This window comes from Tachysurus vachellii, chromosome 1, assembly GCF_030014155.1.
Source record: "Tachysurus vachellii isolate PV-2020 chromosome 1, HZAU_Pvac_v1, whole genome shotgun sequence".
NCBI classification, from domain to species: Eukaryota; Metazoa; Chordata; class Actinopteri; order Siluriformes; family Bagridae; genus Tachysurus; species Tachysurus vachellii.
Window position 1 is genome coordinate 21,963,811 of NC_083460.1, and position 25,510 is coordinate 21,989,320.

At 43.4% G+C, this 25,510-nt stretch overlaps 1 protein-coding gene across 2 annotated transcripts in view; it reads left to right on the top strand.

Annotated features, from left to right (window-relative positions):
* The window catches only part of lrp4 (low density lipoprotein receptor-related protein 4), a 68,274-nt gene that overhangs the window by 6,080 nt on the left and 36,684 nt on the right, over positions 1–25,510 (top strand). For both annotated transcript variants that reach the window (XM_060877239.1, XM_060877244.1), the window contains exon 2: positions 23,784–23,930. In XM_060877239.1, coding sequence (XP_060733222.1) covers positions 23,784–23,930 — 147 coding nt within the window. The remainder of the gene's footprint in view (positions 1–23,783; positions 23,931–25,510) is intronic.

Genomic DNA, 25,510 nt, shown 5'->3' on the forward strand with positions numbered 1-25,510 from the left:
TGCCACCCAGCAGCTCCCGACTGCACAGCGATCAGATCGCACCTTCACGTGCTCACACTCAACCTGAACTGGTGTAAATGCTTAGAGAAATTTCAGGGCATCTCTCACACCCATGGGGCCCAAAAAAGAGTCTTGTGTTAAAGAAATTGAGTCAGTTTGGCTTTTTACACCTGGTCACTTCATGCGTTTTCTGTGATCAGATAGGTATCCGATGGTAAAAAGACCAGGTCTAAATGCTCTCCGAAATGTTTTCAAGATGGATATAAATCTGATCGTTCAAACCACTTCAGGAGGTGGTCTGGGATACATTTCAGATGAAACTTGACAGGTGTAAATGAATGTGGTTGTTCAAGCCACATACGTCAGCGCTATACTCCTCCCAAACGGACGTATGTCACTCGCTAGTGATCTTTCAACCAGGTGTCTCGTTGGGTCTTAAAATGAAAATGCAGCAAACAGTAAACACTGTTTTTTTGTAGCATAACCGTCGTAACGAGTTTTTTCGTCTTCTTTTTGATTGCATCCTGAAAACCGCATACACCAAAGCGTGTTCCATTTCAATTACCCCGGAAATGAGGTAAAATATATTTGCATTTTGGGCGGGAGTAGAAAGATCGGATTGATATCCGATTCGCCAAGACGCATTTACTGTATGTGGCCTAATGTAAATGGAACAGTTTTAACAAATCAGATAGCTATCGGATCAGAGAAAACACATGAAGTGACCAGGTGTAAAAAGGCTCAGTGCCTCAGCTCCAGGTCCTCACACCATCGATCCTCACACCAACATGTGGTAACATATAAAACAAAAAATAAATCAAAAACCCGCTGTATGAACCCACCAGCACGTTACCGCAATGGACAAATAGTAGGGATAAAATGTTAAGGAAGTCTGGAAGCTTTGCTCATAACGGAAAATTCTTACCCATGATTCTCAGAGGCTTTTGACTATTACTGATGTGCCCAAAAAAACAAAAACTGCTATAATTTTTGCACCTACTATATATGTAAATATTCACACATCACTATTTCTGATTTATTTTTTCTTCTTAAATGATACCTTCTTTGTGTCATATTTCTATTTTTATTTTTTACTTCACTCCCTTTGTGTAATTGGCTGTTTTTATATCAAGTATATACAATAATACAAATGCATTTCACATGTCATGTTGTGTATGATGGTGTGTGTGTGTGAAAGACAGAAACACTAACTGATTTCCTCCCAGGCTCAGTGCTCTGAGGTGTTTCAGAGCTAGCATTAGCATTCATTAGCAAACGAACCCAGTTGCTTGGATGCTCTATAATGAGTGGAAGGCATTTATATTTACTGCTCTCATTGTTTTCAATTGACTCTCTCTCTCTCTCTCTCTCTCTCTCTCTCTCTCTCTCTCTCTCTCTCTCTCTCTCTCTGTCTATTATCAAAGGCTTGCTTTGGCCTTGGCCTGGAAATCCGTCTCTCGCTCATCCACATCACGTTGCAAATTCCACTTCTCCTACCACCTACACACACACACACACACACACACACACACACACATTCATACACTAAACCAACCCTGGGGCCCCAGCAACAAGCTCCATTAAGAAAACAGTACAAGGGTCCAATAGGCCCTTCAGATCCCATACTTGGGTTTTTTTTTTTTTTCTTCCCCAGTTTCTAATGAAGTTGGAAACCTCAAGTACCCTATTTTGCGCTGCCTCCTTTAAAGGGTGCCAGGAGGAACAAAGAGTCAAAACAAGTCCAGCCTTTGGGTCTGGCTGTAGCATATGTGCACAAATAATGCCTTTTGACCTTTTCTCTCTCGTCCTTAACACCGACAATAAGGAGATAGATGAAATGGTGCTAATTAGTCCCAGTTCCTTCTGAAGCAGTTTTTCGGGACTGAATACGTTACTGTTCGTATTGGGCAGCAGTGTAAACAGGCCTGAATACTGTGTGTATCGTTTCTTCTCAAGTAGCATCCTGTGGAACAGCATCCAAAAATACCTGGATTTTTAATACAGGAATCATTTCTTTATTTTCTCCGAAAAGTTAATAGAGGCTTGGATTTTAGTGCATTGTGTGCTTATTAAAACTCCCTAATTAGTTTGTTTACTTCTTCGGATATAGATGTCTCACTACTGGGAGATGTGATGAAACTAATAGCTAACAGCACGATTATTACCCTTCTGATGTCTCCTGTTAGTCTGTTTAAACGGGTTTGTGAAATAGTTTGCTGTTACGGAAAGGTACGTGAGTGCAGAGGAGACTTAGAGTGAGGCTCTGCTGTTCTGTCCGGTTCTCTGAAACGGTGCCGGAGAACACGAGCCTGAGCTGGAACACCCGGACGATCCCAATCAGGAGGCACTACAGCGTCTGAGTGAAGGGAGTGCTTACAGCCTGATGACATCACAAAGTGCAACTTGATGATATATTAATCGTCTCCTCCTCCTCCTCTTCCTCCCTCGCTGGGTAGCCTCCGGATCCTCTTTGTAAACCTTCACTAAATCTTCACTCGATCCTGGTAAGGACCAGAGAAAAAAATCTCACTAACATTACTGAGTACTTATTAAACACCTCACTCCATTACACTGTGTGGCACACACACAAACACGCACACACACAAACACACACACACACACACACAATCAGACTGTAAAAGAACTGTTTTGTTTATTTTGAGCCCTTAATCAGACCCTCGTGTCTCTCCATCCCGAGTAAACACACTTCAATGCCATGCCCCAGATATTGTCCAGTCCGGCTCCTTGCCTGCATTAACGACTCTCCTCTCCGGGCTCTTGGAAAGCTCCTTGACTCCTTTGTGTGGGATGGAGTGTGTCTGCCCCGAGCTCCCCGAGGGACTCTTTATCATTCGACTCGTCCACAATCCATCTGACGACACAAGGAGGACGTGGTAAATCTCGTTGACGTCCTCCTCCCGCCCTTCCAAACACAAACACACAGAAAAGACCTGCATTTCTTTGTTGGTGCAGGGTCGAGTGTGTTTTGTGTGTTGTGTCGTCGTGTGTTTGTGTGTGGATAATGGCCTGTTTTAAAAGAAGGACGCTTTGTAGGCATTTTGGAGAACTGAGGCAGCCTTCATCCTGTTTATTAGAGAGTGCTCACATGCTCGGGCGTGCCTTCACTCTGGATTCCCCTTCAAAATAACAATAAAAATGGATTATCACGTCTTACTTGTGGCGAGATTCTGAGCGAACGTGGCGTTTGCTTAGAGCTTTAAAGCCGAACGCCGCTTTTGATGTGTTTTTCATTTAAGGTACATCTGATGGATTCAGTTCGATTCAATTCCATTCTATTCCAACATTCAATTCCAACATCTGATGGATTCTGACAGTTCGATTCAAAAGCAATGGACATGAAGCCGCTTAACACAATATCTGAATGCAGATGTCCAGTTCTGTGAAAAAGAATTTGCCCCCCTGCCTTGTGTCTTCTGTTTCCACATAGTTGCCAGACCTCATTTAAATTTAAGTCCTAGTTGACCCCATTAAGCTCAAAACATTGTTTAAATATGATTGTTTCATTCAGGGAAATGGAAAAGGTTTCTCCAATACTACCCGGCCCCTCTGTGAAAAAGTATGTGCCCCCTTAGATACGCAAAGAAAAACACATTTGATTCTGTCTCTTTAGGCTACAGTACACACACTCAGCTCTGTGGAATCGACTCATCACTTAAAACAGAAAACTCATAGCTCTTTACAACAGCTAACTGTGGCAATTGAAAGAAATTCTAGACAACATGAGAAAGAAGCTGTTCGAAAGCCACTTCTAAGATGAACCGCAGTAAGAGCCATTATCTCAAAATGGAGAAAATTTGGAGCAGTGGTGAATCTTCCCAGAAGAGGCTGGTCTACCAACATTCCTCCAAAGAACACACCCACGACTCATCCAGGAAGTCACAACAAAACCCAGACGAACATCTAAGGGACTGCAGACCTCGCTCTCCTCAGAGAAGGTCAGAGTTTCCTCCATTAAAGAGAGACTGGGTTACATGTGCCAGAGTTTCAAGGCAAAAGAGGACCATAAAAACTCTGGCGATTATAACCCCTTGATGAGATGATGTTTTATGGACTGGTGAGTGGAAAGAGGAACTTTTGGGAAGACATGGTTTCCGTCAGATCTGGTGTAAAGCTAACTCCGCATTCTGTAATAAGAACAACAGTGAAACATGGTGTTGGTAGTGTGTTGGAAGGGTGATGGAACTGACAGAACCACAAACGTGGCGTTCCTTTGGCGTCACAAAGGAGAATGTCTGGTCCTCATCTGCGCTGAAGCTCAGATCAAGTTCATTTCTAAATAGTTCAAAGTCCCACTGAGATGCTGAGAAGAAGATTGGACCAGAATTCTCCACAGTGATGTAAAAGTCTGGGCTCCAGTCATCTGAAACCTTTGGGTGCAGTGCTTTTTTTTTTTTCTTTCTCTCTCAGGCCTAAATTTAAAACCTTTCCACTTTAAACAGCAATTCAATGATTGATCACATTTTTCTTACACTTTTATTTGTATATTTTTACAGTTTTATATGCGTCCTCTCCAATAGAGAAATGTTGCCCTTAAACCAGGAATCTACGCTGCTCTGCTGTTTTAATGTCCGGTTGGTGTTCATTGATCTGGTAACACACCCTGCTTCCCATTTTACCCACTCCGACTAATTGGGTTTAACACGATCACAGCCAGGAGATGAAGGGAATCCAGACCGAGCTTGGCTTCTTTTTGCCAGCGATCTGCACTCAGACCTCAGATCTGACTCTCTTTATCCACAAGTGTTTGTTTGTTTGAATGAGAGCCAGGATTTTCTCCTCACAGTGCCCATATCAACTGTTGTGGGTTAACTTCATTGAACATTGCCAGTGTGAGGGATTGTTTATTTATTTATCAGATATTTTTATTGTAGCATATCCGCAGGAATATAATGAAGGTTAAGGAGATTTAACAAAGCTGTTAACAAAAAAAAAAACTAAACAATTGAATCAGTGTCTTGAAGCTAAATTAGTTTCTAACTCGCGCTACACAACCAACACGAGACGATCTGCAGTCATCGGTTATAATCAGTGTTATTACCTTCGTTTGCTTCCGTAAGCATGTAAGAGACCCTGCTTTGATGAGCACTCAGCATACTGTTAAAAGTCATTGGTATATTTTATAACTGATAGCCAGAATCAGCTTGGCTCGTGTGGGAGGTTGATCGATAGCGAGTGTATGTGTGTGTGAGAGGAAGAGAGGGAGGGAGGCAGTAAGCCTGGCTTTTTTGTGTTTTATCACTTCCTCCCTCGCGCTCTCACACCTCCATTGGAGCGACGATGTAGTTAAATGGTGCCGCTGCGGGCTGAGGAGCGCGTGAGGTTTCAGTAATATGTCGAATTGCATGCCAGCTGCCTGCTTGCTCATTAGAAAGAGTCTGGCTCCTGGGATCTGGGGTCATGGGGTGACCAGCACCCACAAATATAACAAAGACTTGCACATGCATGAGCTGGGCTGTCTGCAGCATTAAATTAGAAAGAGCGCACACACAGTCACACACACCGTCACACACTCGCTTCAAGAAATTGATCGGCCACATACGCTCTGCTTCCTTCAATGTTTACGCTCTGGATTGTTAGCTTGCAATACAGGAATATTACAGATACTTGTGATTGAAAAATTGTGATTTATGTTGAAATCAGTCATTTTTTTTTTCTGTGAATTTCTGTGAATCTGAGCTGCAAAAAAAAAAAGAAAAACTTGGATGCCGTGATGTGTGTGTATATATAGCTCCTCAAAGCACTGACCTGTAGAGACAGTGAGTGTTTGTCTAAACGGTATCGACACCATTAACAGTAAGAAGTGTCCGTATGAGCGGCCATGTTGATGTGATGTCATTTGCTGAATTACCAAGTTGGAATTCACAAGCGATTTCTGGTTGGGCGTCGAGATGAACGACTTGTAGGTGGCGAGTGCTTTACGTGATCTCAGGTCTTAGGGGGGTGTGTGTTGTGTGCGTGCGGACAGTTTAATGTGTATCTGTTGTGTGTCCTGTACAGTAGGTTAGTTACAGATAGTCACCCTGCCACGCTGAAGTCCCAGAGATGGCTGGAGTGTGGAGTTTTTAAAGCGTCAGGCGATTTCGATTGTGGGTTTGAAAGTGAGAAGGGGGATATAGTTTGGAACGCTATGAATGTGTCCGCACACACACACACAGACATAGACGTTAGAAAATCCACAACCACTGCCATGACAGCTGCCAGTGTCTTCAAAGTCTAGATGTATGTTTGTGCACACGTGTGTGTCTGTGTGTGTATGCTCACTTTCATCCCTCTTGGCATGACTTTCTTGCTCAGATCTTCACTTTTGTGTGTGTATATGTGTAACAGGTGCTTGGCTCAGTTTTGTTGCTGGCGCCTATGGTCAGATATTTCCCCTTGGCCTGGTTCCACATACCCTCCCATTCCATAGCTCCTACTGACATTGAATTTTACCTTCTGTAAACTCATCACACACAGAAACTCGAAGCACACGTGTTTGCCCAGGCTCGGCTCAGCTCGGCACAGATAGATCCCGTTTCTGTGAACATGCCATTAGACCTGGAAACTATTATTATTATTATTATTATTATTATTATTATTAATTATTATTATAAATCATACTGACAGCATGATGCTGTGATGTATGCTGTGTATCGGTACATCAGAAAATCCACATGATCTGGTGCAGTTTGTCAGAGATCGACCTTGACCCAGCGAAGTCCAAGAGCGACAGTACAAACAGAAGCCCTAGTGCAGTATAGCAGTGCGAGTGGACAGTCCTAACACCGAGCGTCTGATTATCCGAGTCATTTCTAATCTACAGTTCTGGCTTCATGCTCTGGACCACACCTCCTTTCTGACAGAGATGGACATGCTAACAATCTGTATGAAGCTTTAGAAGGACTGATATGACTGACTTCTTAAACACATCCACGTCCCTGAGTGGGCTCTGTTCCTGGCTACACACCTTGCAATTGCTTTTCAATTGTACAAATGTTTACTTTTTGGGCTTGTAATGAATGCCTGCTGTTCTGGGACATGGGCAAGCACACACACATACACACACACACACGCACACACACACACATGATACCGTGTGCTCATGGTTCACCGCATGCACAGCATTCCTAACAACAGGAGCTTGGTGCTTTGACACCACGAATGCTGCAAGGCATAGAGTGATTGGGATAGCAACTATTAAAGCGTATCGTTGTTCACCGCTGTGTCCTGAATCGTCCGTCAGCCTGTCAGCTTGTCACCGCCTGTTCCCTAAAGCCTTTTATCTATTCACAGCAGCATCACTCATTCCCAAAAGAAAGCAAGACTCGGAAACACAACAGCACATCTATTTAGGGACGTGACATTTCTGTATTGTGTATAATCATGTTATACTGTTGCTGAAAGAATCGTGTTACAGGCTGATACGCTGGGTTTATACACGTTTCTCACACGTGAGACGTCATTTAGTCATGCAGTGCTCATGTGAAATCGACCAAAACGTATCCTGGAACTGCGCTTTCGCACACTTACGCCCTAACCTTGCTTTTGAGCTTACAACTCTGGATTTCACGTATAAAATCTGCAAGGTCTTTTTAAAATGATCTCGAAAGCATTCACTGTTGAGCAACACAGCTTTAATCTGATTTGTTTGTTCAGAACTCCCACGCTACACCATGCTGAAGGTTGGTGAAGGTTTTGCAAACGCTAATTATTCACTTGGAAGGGAAGTCATGAAACACTTTTTTTTCTTGTCCTTTTTCTTCCTATTATTAATCTTATTATTGTCTTTTACTATATTAGCCAAGGGACAGTAAGCAGATAAAGGCCTTGTGTCAGCCATCACATGGGTACAGAAAGAAGAGCTAAAGATCAAACAAACCCTTTGGCTTCTGCACACTGAATTCTTTCAGAGTCCTGCGTGCTCGACGTCTCTCACATGCAAGACTGAAAAAACATCTCTGTATTGATAACAAAAGCCGACTATCTCTGGCCAGCCTCTAGTCTCATGACCTGCTACCGATCCACCACTCGGGGTTTTTTAAACATTTACATGTAGTTGTTTGGTAAGAGGTTATCTAAAGTAAACTGCAGGTGAGGGCTTTGATTAAGGGCCCAAAAGTGGCTTTCTAGAAGTGCCAGATTTAACCTTGCAACCTTTTCCAGTTATTCATAAAGGTTTTGCTTCTCAGGTTTTGTTTTGCAACCTTTTGTTAGTGATATCAGGTCAGGTTTCATGCCATTGATGCCTAAAATCCTTGTTATCCAATGTTATCCTTCTGAGCATTAATAAGCACTTCTAAATGAATCACACTGCTTTTAACTGCTCACTAAGCTCAACCCTTTCCTGCTGCTAGGCCAGACTTTTTCCCTTCCTGAGAAGCAATCTCGGGTCTATTTGTGCATCACGCCGTTACAGTGTTAACATTTCATCCTCATAGTGTCCAGACCCATGAGGATGTGGTGTAGGACGTGACTGATGTACAGAAATAAATAGTATCTGCTGCTGCAGATTTCAGATTTAGCTTTCTCCTGAGAGACTGGAGAGATAATTTGGAGTACGGCTTGGATGTTGGCCAAAAGTTGTCCCTGTCTGCACAGAACCTTCACCGGATTGGAGCAGGAATACTGGACTGATCACTCTGGGTTCTGAAGGACTAGCAAAGGCTAGGCTTTGTTGAGTTTCTCTGATCTCATGAAAGGCTAACACATTCATTACCAACAGCAGGCTATTATAGAGAGCTTGGGCATGTCAGTCTTGCAAATTAACAGGACTTGCCTTTTACAAGAAGTCTATCCATCATTATTTTGAGAATAACCATGCCTCAGTAAGTTATTCTGAATTATCTTTGTTTTCAGGACCATTTTTGTCTCACTAGTTTAAAAGTCATATTGTTCTCTCTTCTGAGTTGGTCACAGAGTGACCTCTAAAAACCCCCCTGTGATCTTGGTACACAGTTGTAGCCATTGTACTTGCCTGATGATCAAATCCCTCTTTTCCTCTTGCTATGTCTCTCTTTCTGCTTTAAAGACTTTATAGAGTTAGAAAATGGCTACAGAAAACAGGAAATAACTTCCAGGTCAGTGAGTGTGAGGTGAAGGGTCACTTCTGGGTCGGTCAGGCCATAAATTGTTTGACCCTTTGCTTCCCCGTTCTTCCAGTGGTGTTCTAAAGTCTTTTGACATTTTATTTTGGTAGGCTCTGCCTTTCCTCTAGTGTGTTTTTAAAGCACGAACATTTTTCAGTTTGTATTTTTGGATGTTGTGCTTGTCAACCGTTTCTCCTAAAGGCCCAATCGGTCAGTGCCATCATCTCAGTATTGGTTTATCCTCACTGTTGCGGCATGGGGGTGTTTCATCAGACAGGGGCAAAAAAAATGGGTGCTTCCTGGGGGTGAATTTCCACATGCTCATCTGTGTGGTAGGACAGCTGGCTGGAGAGACAGTCTCAACTCAAGCTGCTTCGACCACATTGTGTTCTGGCTCTCCTGGGGACCTGTCCAAAAAAAAAAAGCCTGCCACTCCCATTTTTACTCTTCTGACCTGTCAGCTGCTCTCAAACAGCCCATAGGGACCTGCTCTTTGGGGAACGTCTTGCACTGGACCACTGTTGGAACACTGCATGCCTGGGGGACTCTAGAGTTGCTCCCTCTTTTGTTCCTCACTAAATAAGATCAGAGTTTTATTCCCTCTTTTCTTGTGTACAGAGAAATTCTCCTCAGGGGAGTAATGGGGCTTGGCAGGGCTATCGATCACTGCCCCAACCTGACACCAGAAGCTGTTTTACACTTTTGTCAAAGGCAGCAGATTGAAGGCAGACTTTGTAGTGACCCAAAAGGGTGGAGGTTTTAGTGGCCTTGGGAGTCTTTGGGGAGTGGATATTAAAGGACAAAACAGAGTTAGCCACTCTCTTATTAACTGTAGTAGCTAATTCCATGTATGACCCAAAAATACGAGACCAGGCTTTAGGTCATCTAGAGATGCACTAGCTAACTTACGTATGATGTGGTTTTAAAAAAATGAACACGGCAAGCAGATTTAGTTCATGTTTTCCTGGTTTTCCACAAGATGTTGAATTGTGGCAGAGGGGATTAGTGTTCATTCATCTACAAGAGCATCAGTGAGATCAGAGTCTGATGTTGGGCTGTTGAGGAGACTCCAGTTCATCCCAAAAGTGTTTAGTGGGGTTGAGTCATAGTCAGGGCTCCGTACAGGGCACTCGAGTTCGTCAGCTCCAGCCTTAACGGAGCAGCTAGATCAGGTTGAGACCAGTGCTTCCTACTTTGTGGTAGCAGTTTGGTGAAGAAACACAGTTTGATGGTCAGGTATCCACATATTATTTGCTTTGTAGTGCACTGACCAGCTCTATGTGTAGAAGCAGTCAGTGCATACTAATGACTTTGAATGGCCTAATTTTCTATTCTTTACCCGTACATTTGCTTTTTTCATTCCTGAAGGAGACAGGCTCAAGGGGGTGAGGCTGAGACACCTTTGTGATACAAACCCAACCACACAACTTGCAAAACTCGCCACGCACTGCCAAACAGACAACACAAACAACTTCACCAACCCTCTGGCCACCAATCGTGACCATTACAACGATATGTCCAGTTAGGTAGGTTTGTTGGAAAGCCTCTGTGTTTATGAAAACATTTAATTTAGTGCTTTCTGTAGGAAAATGTTGAACTGCTTTTTTTTTTTTTTTTTTAACGACTGCAAACATTCACACTGCCTGTAACACACAAAGTTTCAGTCATGAAAGTGTGGATTTTACATACTGAGTAGATGCTTGCGTCACTAGGCTAGATGTCAAATGGCCCTCGGTTAGTTTTAGTTTATTTAATGTGCTTTAGATTCAGTTCAGTCTGCTTCTGTTCTGCACAGCAACAGCGCTTGTGTGACAGAGACTCTGCCAAGCAACATTTTCTTCTATTTTTAACTTTATAATGGTGTTTGGGGTCATACAGTGTGGTGAACCCTGTCCCTGGTCTAAACATTGTGGTTAAGCAGTGTTTTTCACACAGAAAGCGACAGAGTATTTCATTCTTGAGCTTTGATTATTCAAAGACAGTTCTTTTCATCGCTTTTTTTGAGATATGAAGATCTTTATGTTTATTCAAGGAGAAAATCGGAACGTAGTCTGAATTTGAGGACCGAATTCATCTTGTGTCTTTGTTTCTATTCAAGTTTGGTCAAAATATTGTTTTTTTTTTGTTTTTGTTTTTTGAGTTTGTGATGCTGCAGTTCTCAGATGAAGCAAAACGGCTGTCATAAAACTAGCCATCGGAACAGCCATAAGTTTTCACACAGAACACACTGGCTGTTTGCTGTTGAGATGCTTGAATAAAACAAGGTGACTTTCATTGTTATTTTTACCAAACTGCATCACTTCTGCTTCTCCTCGGTGCCTTTGTGACGCAGAAACCCGGCTTGCCTTGATGTTGTCAAAAGCAGAGCAAACGTCTGATGCTCAAAATATCTTACTGGTTCACATTAAAAGCTGTCCCGGCTATTTGTCTGTGGTCTAGACACGTTGTTGGAATAGCATTTAAGGATTTATAGATCTTCTCGGGTTCAAGGTACAAGCTCTGTTTTAACAATTCCCGAGCTACATCTTTTAGGCCAAATGTCGTTAACACTACCTGTCTGCTCGAACGGGCAGGTGAGGATCTGAGCGTTCCTTCAGCTTCATTGGGAAAATTATCCTCTCTGTAAAACTGTCTCCTTGATTAGAGGGAGGCACCATGGGGGTTATCTTCTGGGGATTAGTAGGAGGAGATTTGAGAAAAAAGCCATACTTTGCCCCATAAAACCTGATTATCTGTCATTTTACACATTGACGATTTGACGCTCTAGACCTGACTCTGCTTGATTTTCTGCTTAATTCCCCCCATATATATATATATATGTATGTGTGTGTGTGTGTATATGTATACGTATGTATATGTACATACACACACATACACACGTGACATGGCATTTTTGCTGTTGGTCTTTTAATCCTCACAGTAGCCTCCCAGACAGCTTGGTGTCACTCTGAGAGGAGTCAGTAAACCTGAGGATTTGTCAGTAATGAAACCCAATCTGTTGCCCTTGTCAGACCCTTTGCGAGGTATTAGGTGACACATCTTAGAAAGAGTCAGGCCCATGGGGTAAATCCTCACGATTACACACAAGCCTGTAAACTGGAGTCAGCGCTCCACCTGTTCACATTCCTATGCCTTCAAACAGAGGGGCTTTCCCAGGGCTTTGATTCAGGACAAGGCCTGCAGTGGCATGGAAAATGGTGGAATGTTACGAGTTTAAAAACAAAAAAATTAAAAATCCCTCATGTGTAGACATCTGAATCTTAGATTTGAATTATGAAAGCAGAACATTCCTGAAGATTTTTGTGATTCAATCTTTGTTGCTCAGAGTTGATGTATTCTCTGCCTGGGTCAATGTTTTGGCTTGAGATGCTGGCCCTTTCTGCCTCCATCATCTAACCAGTCCATCTCTCTCTGTTCTCTGCTTCCCTTCTTCTCTTTTTAAGGTGGATTGCATGGAGAGAGAAATAAGGAGAAAGTTCCATTACTTTTCCAGCACATTTCACTGTGCTACTTTCTAGCTGTGCTTCTTTTGTCGGGCCCCAGCACCCCTGCCGGGCATTGTGGGAGAAGTCCTCCTCAGTGGGGGCTTGTGGGAAAGGCCGTGGGCTCACTCATCAAGGCTGACAAAATCAATGGAGTGGTGCACAAATAGGGACCCCAGGAATCCGACTAGCTTCAGGGCAGAAAAGGAGAATAAAGTGTGCGCTTGGGGCTGGGGATGTCGTGCGGTTAGAATTCCAGGTTAGTTTGAAACAACAGCATTTAGCAGAAGCTCTTCTCCATAGTGGCTTAGAGAATCTTTCCATCAACAATGTCCTTGTGCTAACACTTAGACTGTAGCTCTGGGTGTAGTAGTTCTTCAAGCTAAACCTAAGTTATAGAGAGCTCAGAGAGGCACAACGAGAAAAGGCTTTTTAGTCTAGTCTAGTCCTTTAGCAGTGCTGAAGTTCTAGTTGGTGTAGACGTGGTAATTGGCCAGACAGGACGTACATGCTGTGCTTTCAATATTATTTATTTATTTATTTATTTTTCTCCATATCCATTGTGATCTCTTTATGCAGTCATAATATTTGCAAAGATTTTCGTTAATTAAATCTCTTTCCAAAGTTTGAGATCATTTGTTTACTACCAGATCCAGAGCTAATCAACTGCTTGATGGATCACAGAGCAAAAAAAAATAAAAGGTTTATAGAAAAGTTTATAAAGCCAGTTTTCAAACTCAAAGGTTGTGTGGTCCATCCTTTGTGTGTGTGTGTGTGAGAGAGAGAGAGAGAGAGGGGTCTGGTCATGATGACGTCTAAAATATGGCTGTTTTGTTTCACCAGTTGACACTTTTCCGGTTTTTTGGAAACTTGACGTACTGGAATGTGATGGAAAAGTAGCTCCTGCTAGTAGTGTGAACAAATGCTGGTGAGAGCCAACTATGTCTCAAGTTCATCATCACAAAGGGGAAGGGGTGGTGGTGGGGGGTATCTGGGGAGGGTGTGGTGTTGGGGGTGCTGTGGGTCGAGAAGGATCCGACGGTAATTAAAGACCCTTGAGCGAAGGGGCCCTCTCACTGTTAGATGGATTTCATCCCCCTTCTTTAAACTCCACCCTCTAATCCCTGCTGGAACAAGCAAATTGGGCCTTTGAGGCAGTAAGAGGAGAAGGCCATGGGGAGAGAATGGAGGGGGCGAGCTGTTCGAGCTGCAGTGTGCTAATAACTGCCTAATTAATCACATCCAAACGCTTACTTAGGAAACGCAGCATATACACACGTACAGTACAATAGAGCCACTAGGGTACAGCAGAACCTCCTCCCTTGCTCCCTCCCTCAATCCATCCCTCCCTCGCTCTCTCCATCCCTTCATCGCTCTGTGTGTTTTTGTGGATTTGTTTGAAGCGTGCTCTCGGTGCGACGGCCCATGGGAGGACGAGGCTCGTGGTTTCTTTGGCAAACTGTTCCAATGAGACTCTTTAAGAACGCTATAAATGCGGCTCTTCAGCTTGCTTTTCCAAACCTTATTTCTGATTACTAATCTATCAGTCACACACTCGGTGGGATTCATTATTTGGTGTTAGTTTCCCAACCATCTCTGTTGTCTACTATGTTGAAAAGGTTTTTGATTTTTCTTGTATATTGTTTTTATTTAGATACGATTTTTAACAGCGAAGGTGCAAATCCTCACATTCTCAGGTTAGCTAACATGGAGACGTTTTCTAAAAAGAGTCTCCAGTGTTGTAGCATCTCCAGTGTTACACACATGCTTTAAGGTGAAGCAGAACAGATCCCATTAACTCTGGAGACATGTGAGGTGAAGAAGGTGAGGATTTCATTTCCCAGACACTGAGGTATTAATGAGTTTCAGCTTGAAGTGGATTTTTACATTTGCAAAAATCTTTACCATCACTCCCAATGAATTACATTATGAGTGGTCCGAAACACACGTAGTTGAATGCGATGGGGTTTTTTTTTGTTTGTTTGGGAAACCCCCCAAAGTTGTGTTTAATCTTTGTGGAGAATGAGCCTGGCTCACTTCTAATTTCACTCTCTGTTAGCCATGACATTTTCAGGTGCAAATCCATCTCGCTTTTCTCTCTCTCTTCCTTGGATTGACACGACTCATCCCACATCCCTCATCCCTTGTCAAGAGCAGAGCTGGGAACGTTCACTAAGGAAATTTTATCATAAGAACATGATTTTGTGTTGTCCTCTCTGACTTTGGAGATGTCCTACAGAAGAACACAAGCTTAGGAGAAGATCAGGATTCGTATTGAAAGTTTAGGAGAAGCTTCAGAGAGCTGCAGTGTCATGTTGCAGAACATGAAAGGAGAAGGTTGCAGAAATTTTGGCTGTGTGGAAGCTCTCCAGAGTTGCAGAGAAAGTGCTTGAGATGCTGCACGAGGAAAAGAGCTGGAATAGAACAATTCTAAGATGGTCTGAAGAAGTCTCAACGTTTTAGGAAGTCAGGGAAGGCTTGGGGAGATTCTAGGATGCTCAACTGCAGATTTGAAGCTTTTGAAGTGTCTGAACCATTAGCACAGAGCCTTCTGCTCTGGTTCTCATTAATACGAGGGCTCATCTGTGAGAAACACTTTGCATTCTGCGTAAAATTGGAGCAACTGCGGTTGCTCTGGTGTGGATGCGTTGCGGTAAGTCAAACTGACTGCACTCGTTCCTGTGGAGCTTCTACATCATGCAGGGAAGCAGAGGGTTTTTTTTTTCACCTTCAATTCAGAATGAATTCAGTTAGAACCTGTTCTCTGAAACCAAGAAACTCGCACACTTTAAAAAAACATCTTATTTTTTATGAATCCCACCACTATAACAATAATTGCTCAAAAGTACTCGTCCTTATTGTACTCCTGATTCATTACATTTATGAAATGTAACTGTTTCATTTATCGGTTTTCAACAACTGATAAAGGCGCTTGTATGGAGGACAAAAGCAGACCACTGTGTAATTTTTCATGTGTCCTCACACACACTGGGAGGAAAGCGCTGTCTGCCCTCTTTCACATACATGAGCTCACAGATGCGTGTGATCTGCCTGGTGTCCTCCTGATTGACAGGAGGCCAAGAGTACATCATTGCTAGGTTTTTGCTCAGCTCTTGTGTGTCTGCTTCTCTTGCACACTTGAGAACATTTGTCAGGTTTTTCTGACATGAAAGCAGTCCAGTAGAGACAAGGCACAGGGACGATACAATGCATCTCTTAAAGGAAGACAATAGCTGTCGGGTCTGTGTCCTAGCAGGAGGTGACGTCAACCTGCAGCCACCATTGAGCTGGAAACCATTTTTCCCCTCCATGTTGTGCAACTTCCTGACAGGTGAAATACGGTGGGAACTTTACAGAGGGGGCTTCTTTCAACACTCTCTCTCTCTGTCTCTCTCTCTCTCTCGTTCTCTTTTTTTTATTGCACTCTTGTTTGAGTGTAAGGATGCACAATACCCGCCCAGCAGGAAGTGGCCGTCACAGCGAACATCAGCTCTGCTGTTTGTCACAAAGTCTTTACGCTTGGCTGAGGTGGAAGACTTGATCCATCAATAATGACAAGATGCAGATAAAGAATGAGGGATTTGGGGAATTAATGAAGTTTCAGCACTGGATCTATATACATATGTAAATATGTGTTTTGAAAAAAGAATAAAACAAACTAGGACAAGAGAATTCGGGACAGCTTTTCTCAATTTAATTAACGAAAGAAATATCTTGCGTCACCATGACGACCTGAATGAACATCATCCATCAGGTTTCTCCGTTATGCTGTTGGATTTGCTCTATTCTTTTTCTTTTCTAGATGCAGGCAAATATACTACAATATATTATTCGCTTTTCTCCGATCACATTTGACCAAAACCGCGTCTGACCTTTGTCTAGTGCGAGCAGTTCAGCCACATTAACGTTCCTTCAGTAAGAAATGAGCTCCATTCTTTGCACTCTGCCTCCAGTTCCTTTTGTAGAATAGACAGGCCTCACTGTCGGCATCTTGCCATCAAATCCTTCTTCCATTTTACCTCCACGCTCATCGCTCTTCTGTTCTTCACTCCACACAAAATAGTGCAAAAAGAAAATGACCCCACAGCCTGCCGCTCTTGGCAGACCCGTGACGGATAGAGCTCACATTTATTTTTACAAGAACGTGTGGGTTCTGGGGTCCGACTCCGCAGGGAAAAGGTCCTGTAGCATGAAAGCTGTATCGGTGAAAGGTTGCAATGCCGTCGTCTTGCTTACATTGTTGGACAGAATTGTTGCGATGCTGTCGATCTGCTTCAGATCCATATCTTTTGTCTTCTGAGGGTTAACAGTTTGTACAGTTCTCACAGTCTTTAGGTTTTGAGCTCTGCAGAATTCCTGCCCTCATACATGCCTGTGATGTAAATAAGGTAAAGAATTGTATACAAAGGCAAAGAGTCATTAGCACTTTCTGACTCTTATTGAGTTTATCGTTCTTCGTTCGGCCCAGCAGAAAAGAAAACAGCGGTATGAACATTCTGTTATAAAGGGTTGCTTTTTGCTCTGTAATTATTCAGGCTTTGCCCCAGCCTCGGGCGATGACGAGGCAGCGTGCGCTCGCATAAGGAGGTTTAGATATTGTTGGATTTGTAGAAAGACTCCTTGTAGACTTACCAAGACTTGTGCAGTGATGGGAGGGCTAGTTTTTTTGGGGGTGGGTGTGTGGGGTAGGGGGGTTGTGGTAGTTGCAGGGGTTTTATTTTTTGGGACAAGTTTTGGTTTTGGGGGGTCACCTCGGGTCCTGAGAACCTCCACAAATCTGTGTTGTGTTTCATATCCCTCCCCAGCAATTTCCTTTATTTCTCTCGGTTTACTTGTGTTGCTTTAGGTGCATGTGGAAGTGCAGATGGAAGGAGATGGACTGACTGGGGGTCAGTGAAATGGAAAGAGAGAGAGCAGGAGAGTAAGTGAGAGGTGAATTGTTTAGGGGTAGGCGCATGGCAGGCTCTATTGTTCATCTCTTGCTTTCACACGGCGATGGAGGGATTCCCGCTGGGTTCCCCATAAAGGCCTGGTAAATAAGTTGCAACTTCAGCTTCGGTGCCAACGATAAAGAAGGGAATGAAGGTTGGTTTTTTTTTTTTTTTTTGCCTTCTTTTGCCTTCTTTTCAGTAAGGAAGTGAGCAGATATCTCTAAAAAAAGAGCCCGAAAACTCAATTCCAGTCTCATTGAGGGTTTCTAGAGCTTGAAAAGTGAAAGCTGTCCGGAAATCCGCTGACTCCTAGCACCTTCTTCTGTCTGTTGTAGCGTCAGATCTCCTCCTTTAGAAGCTATTCCTGATGGGAATATTGTTTACTGAACCCAGAACTACGGGATCCTGTTGAATATGGGGAGCAGACTCTTGACTCTGACTCTCCGTATACTGGGAATCTGAAACTTTTTTTAGTGTTGGAGCTGAGACATGAGAACAAGCGTGCCTTTGTGAGAGCAGAGACGGAAACGAGTGACTCCTCGCTCCTTCGCCATGCCAAGCCTTTCTTCTCGTCCTAGAGCGGAGAGTGCATTGTGGGAACTCAGGTAGAAAGATCAGCTCAGAGGTTAAACACAGGCTGACCACAGATGAACCCCCGTCGGCTTCAGGTGTTTCTTGTCGTCGTCGTCATTGCACCGCGTAGCCACGACTAGGCTCCACTGTTCCTCTTCAGACACGGAAGCTGTTCCTCTTCAGACGCGGAAGCATTGCGACTTGGAACAAAAGTTTGTGTAACATTTTTGATAGAACTGTACACCGTTTGTTGGGTTTTCTAACACTTGGCTGCGTGCCTGCCAGTGTGTGCATGCGTCTGCGTGTGTGTGTTTGCGCATGTGGTATGCCAGTGAAACCCAAGCGTCTGGCTGCAGTCCACAGAGAAAAAGTTGGGTCTGCTATTGGAGTCTTTTTGCCTCATGAAAAACCATGTGCCCTGTAAAACGACCCTCACGCTTCCTCCTTCCACCATGAACTGAAGAGTGTATCGATCTCTTGTATATATATATACACACACACACACACACGCACTGCAGGAACAAAGTTGGGTGCCTGGTTCCATTCGGAAAGTAATACCCACAACAAATCAAATCCAAGCAGCTCAGGAGGAGACAGACCGAGAGACTGAGTGAAGAAACCCAGCGGAGTTGTCGTTAAACTGATTTATGCTCTTCAGCTGTAATGGAGCGAATTGGAGAAGCGCTGACTTTGCCATCATTTTAGACCGTCCTTAAAAGTTACATAAGATGCAGCAAAAAAGAAATAAATAAATGCTCAAGATTTACTTATTTACTCATCAAACTCTCCTCTAATGCTCCTCAGAAGAAGAACAGTCTAGTTCCTCCACCTCATGGTCCTCCTCACTCCACTATCCTCATTAAAGATCTAGACCACAACTCATGCTGTAACTGCTGAAGGATGGAAAGTCAGATCTGAAGTCTGAGCATTACGAACTTCATTCCCCGTATTTATAGACCGTTGAAATTCACCGGTTAAATAATGAGAAGCAAACATAGGAGCTGCTGAGAAGATCAGTTTAACGACGATGTCACCGTGACCAGAAGCAGACACATATCCTTACAGCAAGACATCAACAATCAGTAACAACAAGAGACAATGAGAGAGGGAAAGTTGATAAACCGCTCTTTCAGTTTCAAGCTCAAATGTAGATGATCACCTTCTTCCTCAACTGTGATGGGAAAAGACATGTCTGTTCCTGCACATCCAATGCGGTCCATCTAATTTTTTTTTCTTTTCACATCCATCCTCATTAAATCTCCCTTTTCCCTCTTTTCTATCTTTCCAAAATTGTGTCATCCGGATGATTTCTAGCCTCCATCTCCGCCTCAAATACTTTCCTCTTTCTGTTAAAGTTTTTATGTTTCATTTCCGTCACAGCAAATCTGTTCATCCCGGCTGATGCGTCTGTCTGTGTGTTGTCTGTTCACTTTCACACTGATTACTAGAAAACCTAGTGAGGACAAAAGGACAAGTTTGGACAGAAGGACAAGTTTGGCCGCTGATCTCTAGTTAACTCTGGAGCTACGAAGCTAGTAGTAACAGAAGCGTGAGGGTGTTGTGGTTGTGTGAGGTGGCTACCATTGTACTCGCAAATAACACGAACACATCAAATGCTAAAGTGCCAAAAAAGAAATCACTGAATCAATGAAAGCCTCATGTTTTACTTGAGGAAAACTGGATCACTTCCTCCTGTTAGACTCGGACCTCACGCTGCTATTAATCCAGGTTATAATTATTTGCACTAATATGCAGCTGCAGCAAACCATGACTTTCCCTCAGCCAAATAAGCCCCAGTGTATGTTTTTAACATCCTCCCATGCTCGTATAAAATGCCCAAAACCCACATCGATTTTTGGATCAAGGCAGAAAGAAGTTTTGAAAGCGCGATGGTTCCTCAGGCAGGATCTTCAGACCCCAAGATAATCTGCTCCTCAGGCTTGTGTTTCAGCTTCAGCGCTGAGTAAAGTGACACGCATGGTCCTGGGAAGGAAGGAATAAGTCAATAGTGCAGGGAATTGTGGTTGAAAATGTACACTGGACTGTGCGTGTGTGTGTGTGTGTTTTTGTTTTGGGGGTTGCATTGGGGGGACAGAATGGCTGCTGCTCTTCAAGTGACCGGGGACCAGATCGGACTGTAAGCAGAAGCAATGACACCGAGGTGGATATAAGAACAGGGTCGCAGGGCACACACCTGTCCTTACACGGACAAATACACACCTTCGATCTCGTCTGGTCCAGGACGACTCCTCTTCAAACATCAGAACGAAGTCCGATCTCTGTGACTTTAACGTGGCCTGCTGGTCGATTTGAGTTCTGAGTTTTGAGCCGTAAGTGTAAAGAAGACACCAAAAGTTCTTTCATCCAGATCATGAATAATGTCCATCTGAGGTTATTCGTTCAAAAGGTTTAGCTCCTGCTCTGTGTAGATATTATGGGATGGATCGCTGTCACGTTAAGATGACGTGACCTTTAAGACAGTAGAAAGTGCAGAAGGACAGTAAGTCAATCTTTACCTGCACAGGTGTTTCTGTAACGTCAGGGAGCTTCACCGTGTCATCCACTAATCAGGTAGTGAGCGTGTTCCCTACTTATGGGATAAACATTACAAATATTTACTACTAAAGGATTGAGGATTAAACCGAACAGGATTAAAAACGCGACCGAATCAGAAAACATACTCGAGTTTAACGGTGATGCGGCACAAAGTGAAGTATGAGGGTGGTCTAAAAACCACAGGATCAAAACTGTAATGTGTACTCCGAGTTGAATGTGTCTGTGTCTGTGTGTGTGTGTGTGTGTGCTCTCTATGCCAGTGGTCACATCCTGGTGAGGACAGCAAAAGACCTTAATTAGGGCCAGACCTCCCAGGTGACTCTGTGGAGGTCCTGTGTGTGTGTGTGTGTGTGTGACTTCATATTGAATGATTGAACAGTAAAAGGCTGGGAGGTCTGAATACATGCAGAAATAAGGAACATCTCTTAGACACCAGCTGAACACCTCCCCTTCTCTCACCCATGAACATAAAGCTCCAGAACGTCCTTTATGGAATATTGTACTGATCGCCAAATTTGAGTTATTTTGCAGCACAGAGTTTTATTTCAGGCCGATGTTTGTGGCCGATGCCTATGTAATACACTTGTGCTGAGATCATGGTCTTATTTTAACATTTTTTTTTCTACTAGCAAGAATTGTTTTTAAAATGTTGAATATTTCACCTTTACCAGCTCCATGACCGTGGCTGGTATCCTACACACCCTGGGTGGTGTTTTTACAGAGGTGTTCATGTTCCACACACATTAATAATCCTCTCATCTCACTTTATTTCTCTTTATGTAAAGGTGTGATGTAAAGCTGCTCACTTATTTATGTGGAATACTGCAGTGTTTTTTAGAGCTGATTATTGGCTCATCATCAGTTGACAGCAACTCCTTGGGGACTGTGTGTGTGTGTGTGTCCGCTTCTCTCAGTTTCCAAAACCAGCACATCTGGAAGCCTTCAGTGTGGAAGGCCCCCTCAGTCGCTGTGGTTACCGTCGCTCCCGGTTACGGTGGTTGACAACAAGTATATTCATACCTTGTGTGTGTGATGGTCACTGGATGTATTACTCTCTCATCTGTGGAGCATTAAATATCCCATGCGTGTGTCCGTACACTCACACACACTGAAACAGCTTCCTGTTATCTGCTGAAGGAAAAGAGAAGCACGACGAGGACGAATACGAAGGTCTGACCATTTCATAGATGATTTCTCCGTTAGTGACCAATGATTATATATATTTTTTCTTCCTCTTCTTTCCTCTTCTTCAATTACACGTGAATCACAGAGGAGCACGAGAGGCCCGAGAAACCCGTTGAAGGTCACAATGACATCTGACCTGTCCAAAGGATTCATCAGAAGAATAAGAGCAGTGAAGGAGAAGGACAAACACATAGAAAGGCTGAAATGATAACAGGAAGAAAAAATGGCACAGAGTAAACAAGAAAAATGAAATAAATAAAGACACTGCATTGGGAAGGAGAGTGAGTGAGTGTGTGTGAGAGAGAGCAAGACAGCGAGAGAGAGAGAGAAATAGACATGAGACATAGTGACAGTAAGATAACATGGAAAAAATAGTTAATGCTACAGAGAGGTGGGGGGGGGGGTTGATGGTAGAACACGAACGACACACACACAAACAAGACCACACAGGTTGCTCTGAAACAATGACCAGTAAAGAAGGACATGGCAGAGTGTGTGTGTGTGTGTGTGTGTGTGTGTGTGTGTGTGTGTGTGTGTGTGTGTGTGTGTGTGTTCATTTCCCCAGTGAGTAAGGAGCAGCTTCAAATTCCCGGACAGATAGAGCTGTCTGTCTGTGTTGTTGGGGGGTCTGTACAAATGGTCTCACACACAAGGAGTCAGGTTAGCTACATTGTGTAAGCTTTTATGGTGTGTTAAATGTGTGTGTCTGTGGTGCAGGCTGCAGGTGTCTGCTGGTGTATTCACACCACTGTGATGTAGAGATAGCTGTAAACACACACACACACCAATAAATGTGCTTTTAAATGTTTATTTAGTCACTAGTGAAGCAGCAGTAACAACACCCCAGCAGCACGAACACACTGCAGGAGAGGACTGTGTGTGTGTGTGTGTGTGTGTGTGTGTGTGTGTGTGTGTGTGTGTGAGACAGAGAGAAAAAAAGAAAATACTTATAAGCCTTAGTTCTTCCTGCCAGGTTGTTTGTTTAATCTCCTTATTGGTCCAGCCGTGTTCCAGCCGAGCGTTCTGATCGGCTGGTGCTGTCGTGATGTTCAGTGATGTCGAGTATTCAGATGTGTTCAAATAATAAATCGGAATTAAACACACGTCCCTCTCACCGCACACGCTATTCTGGTTGCCATGGTTTCAGGAGATGTGGACAAGTTTTTGCCCAAAAAAACCTCTGGCAGGAAATTGCTCAGATTAGTTTCATAACTTTTTTTTGAGAGAGAAATCAGATGCTCAGTCTCTGAGTAACAAGGGTTCAGGCTGAAACCCAAAACCCCAGCTGATGTTTCACAGTAGCTCCAGAACACTCGCTCTGCCTCCTGCCGGCTCTCGCTGAGAAAATGAACGAACGGATGACTTCCAGCTGTTTGTTGTCCCCTGTGTGTGTGTGTGTGTGTGTCTCAGAGAGAGAACATTTACTTGTAGCTGGTGCTCTAGCAGTAATGTTAAAAATTCCGAGTCTGCAGCTAATAACGAATATGTTTCTGATTTTGATTGGTGAGTGTGAATAAAATACACTCCACCTTTTTTAGATCTGGAATGAAAATCTTTGTTCAAGACACAAACCAAGCGAGCAATTTCTGGCTGGCTCTACAAACAAGTAACAAGTAAGAGTTGTAAAAAACTTGTAATAAAGAAGGTCTGGTTCTGTTTGTACTCGTGTGTGTGCGTGTGTGTGCATTTGTTTGCGTTGATTACAAGTGAAGCTAAAAGCATGTTAGTGACAGCTCATTTACATAACAACGCCCACAGAACTCCATAAAAGGTGAAATGCACAGAGCAGGAAACAAGCTCTCAGGGTAAAGACTGAAAAGCAGAAGTAAAAGATCTTGAGTCACTGCTTCAAAATACAAAACGACACGTCCTCCGCTTACACACACCCTCATTTCTGTTGTCAAAATCTAATGAGTAGTTTAATGCTTTGTACTGACCTTGTGTGTGTGTGTGTGTGTTTCCGTTTACAGGTGTGTGTGGCAGCACGGAATGTTCATGTGGGAAGAATCACTTTACGTGTGCGGTGAGTGTGTTTGGTGAGTGCACCTGCATCCCGGCACAGTGGCAGTGTGACGGAGACAACGACTGCGGAGACCACAGTGACGAGGACGGCTGCAGTGAGCGCACACACACACACACACACACACACACACACACACACATATGTTCAGATCAGTAAACTGGGTCCTTTGGGAATAAGCAAATGTACTAAAATAGCTTGAAAGAAGATAATTGAAACAATTATGGAAAGTGTGTGTAAGTGTGTGTGTGTGTGTGCGCGCGTGTGGTTGAGCCAAGGTCACTAATTGGTTTGATGTGATCACTGTCAGGTACCAAGAGACAGAATAATTGGTTTAATGTTGTGTATTAAATGATGTACTAAATTGGCTACTTTTTTCATTCTAAACTGATCATTTAGGTGGTGATTTGGTGTGTAAGAGACATTTACATGTAACATTTAATCTCAGCTGAGATCTGATCAAATTTAATCTGTGTTCTTTCACATCCAACTCATCTGCTCTCTCTGCTTCGTTTACGACATTATTTTCAAGAAACACCATTTCTGTAAAGGCAGGGCTGTTAGTCAGTTTGGTGTTTCACACACATGCACACACACTCACTCACTCTCTGCAACCACCTGCTGAGTTAAAAGACTCTGTCTAAATATATGTGTGTGTGTGAGAGAGAGAGAGAGAGAGAGAGAGAGAGAGAGAGAGAGCGAGAGAGAGAGAGAATCCTCTTTCTTAAAACACTGCAGGTGGGATTGGCCAGCCAGCCAAATTCTCCCACAGTGTACCCATAATCCCCTGCTCCCTATGTTCTAACCAATGGGAGATCAGTTTGAAGAGCTCTGAAATAAGGAGAGAGAAAAAGAGAGATTATTAACCTCACAGGAGAAAAAAGATGGCCCTTTCATCTTCTTGTCTATCGAGCAGTTTCTTTATCCATCATTCCCTCAGTGCTGATTTACATAATCCCCAGCATGCACTGCTGCAGTACAAACACCACACATTTGACAGCAGCCTGCCGTGAGCCTGCCATCCCTCTCTCGTTCCCTCCAACATCTCTCTCTCTCTCTCTCTCTCTCTCTGTGTGTGTGTGTGTGTGTGTGTGTGTGTGTGTGTGTGTGTGTGTGTGTGTGTGTGTGTGTGTGTGTGTGTGTGTGTGTGTGTGTGTGTGTGTGTGTGTGTGTGTGTGTGTGTGTGTGTGTGTGTGTGTGTGTGCACATGCACGCAGGTGTGTTCACTAAGGGTACGAGCCCTTATATACACACTTCTCTGAAGCTTGACTTCAAAGCCCGCATTCTTGACCGCCAGATATGCCAAGCGCTATCTTCAGGACACACACGCAAACACACAGACACACACACACACTATCTGAGTGTGTAACCTTTATGAAGTCTGCTGTCTGAAAGTTTCAAGAGTGGTTGTGTATCTGGTTTAGCAGACACAAGATTTTTATTGTTAGTGATCAGGATTATATCAAACTGACACACACACACACACAAACACACTTGCCAAGGTACCGTAGAAAATTAGGACGTATAGACAGAATTAAAAATCAGAACATGAATACTGGAGTGAATCGGACGTCACTGAAGTGACTCACTGGAGTGAATCGGACGTCACTGAAGTGACTCACTGGAGTGAATCGGACGTCACTGAAGTGACTCACTGGAGTGAATCGGACGTCACTG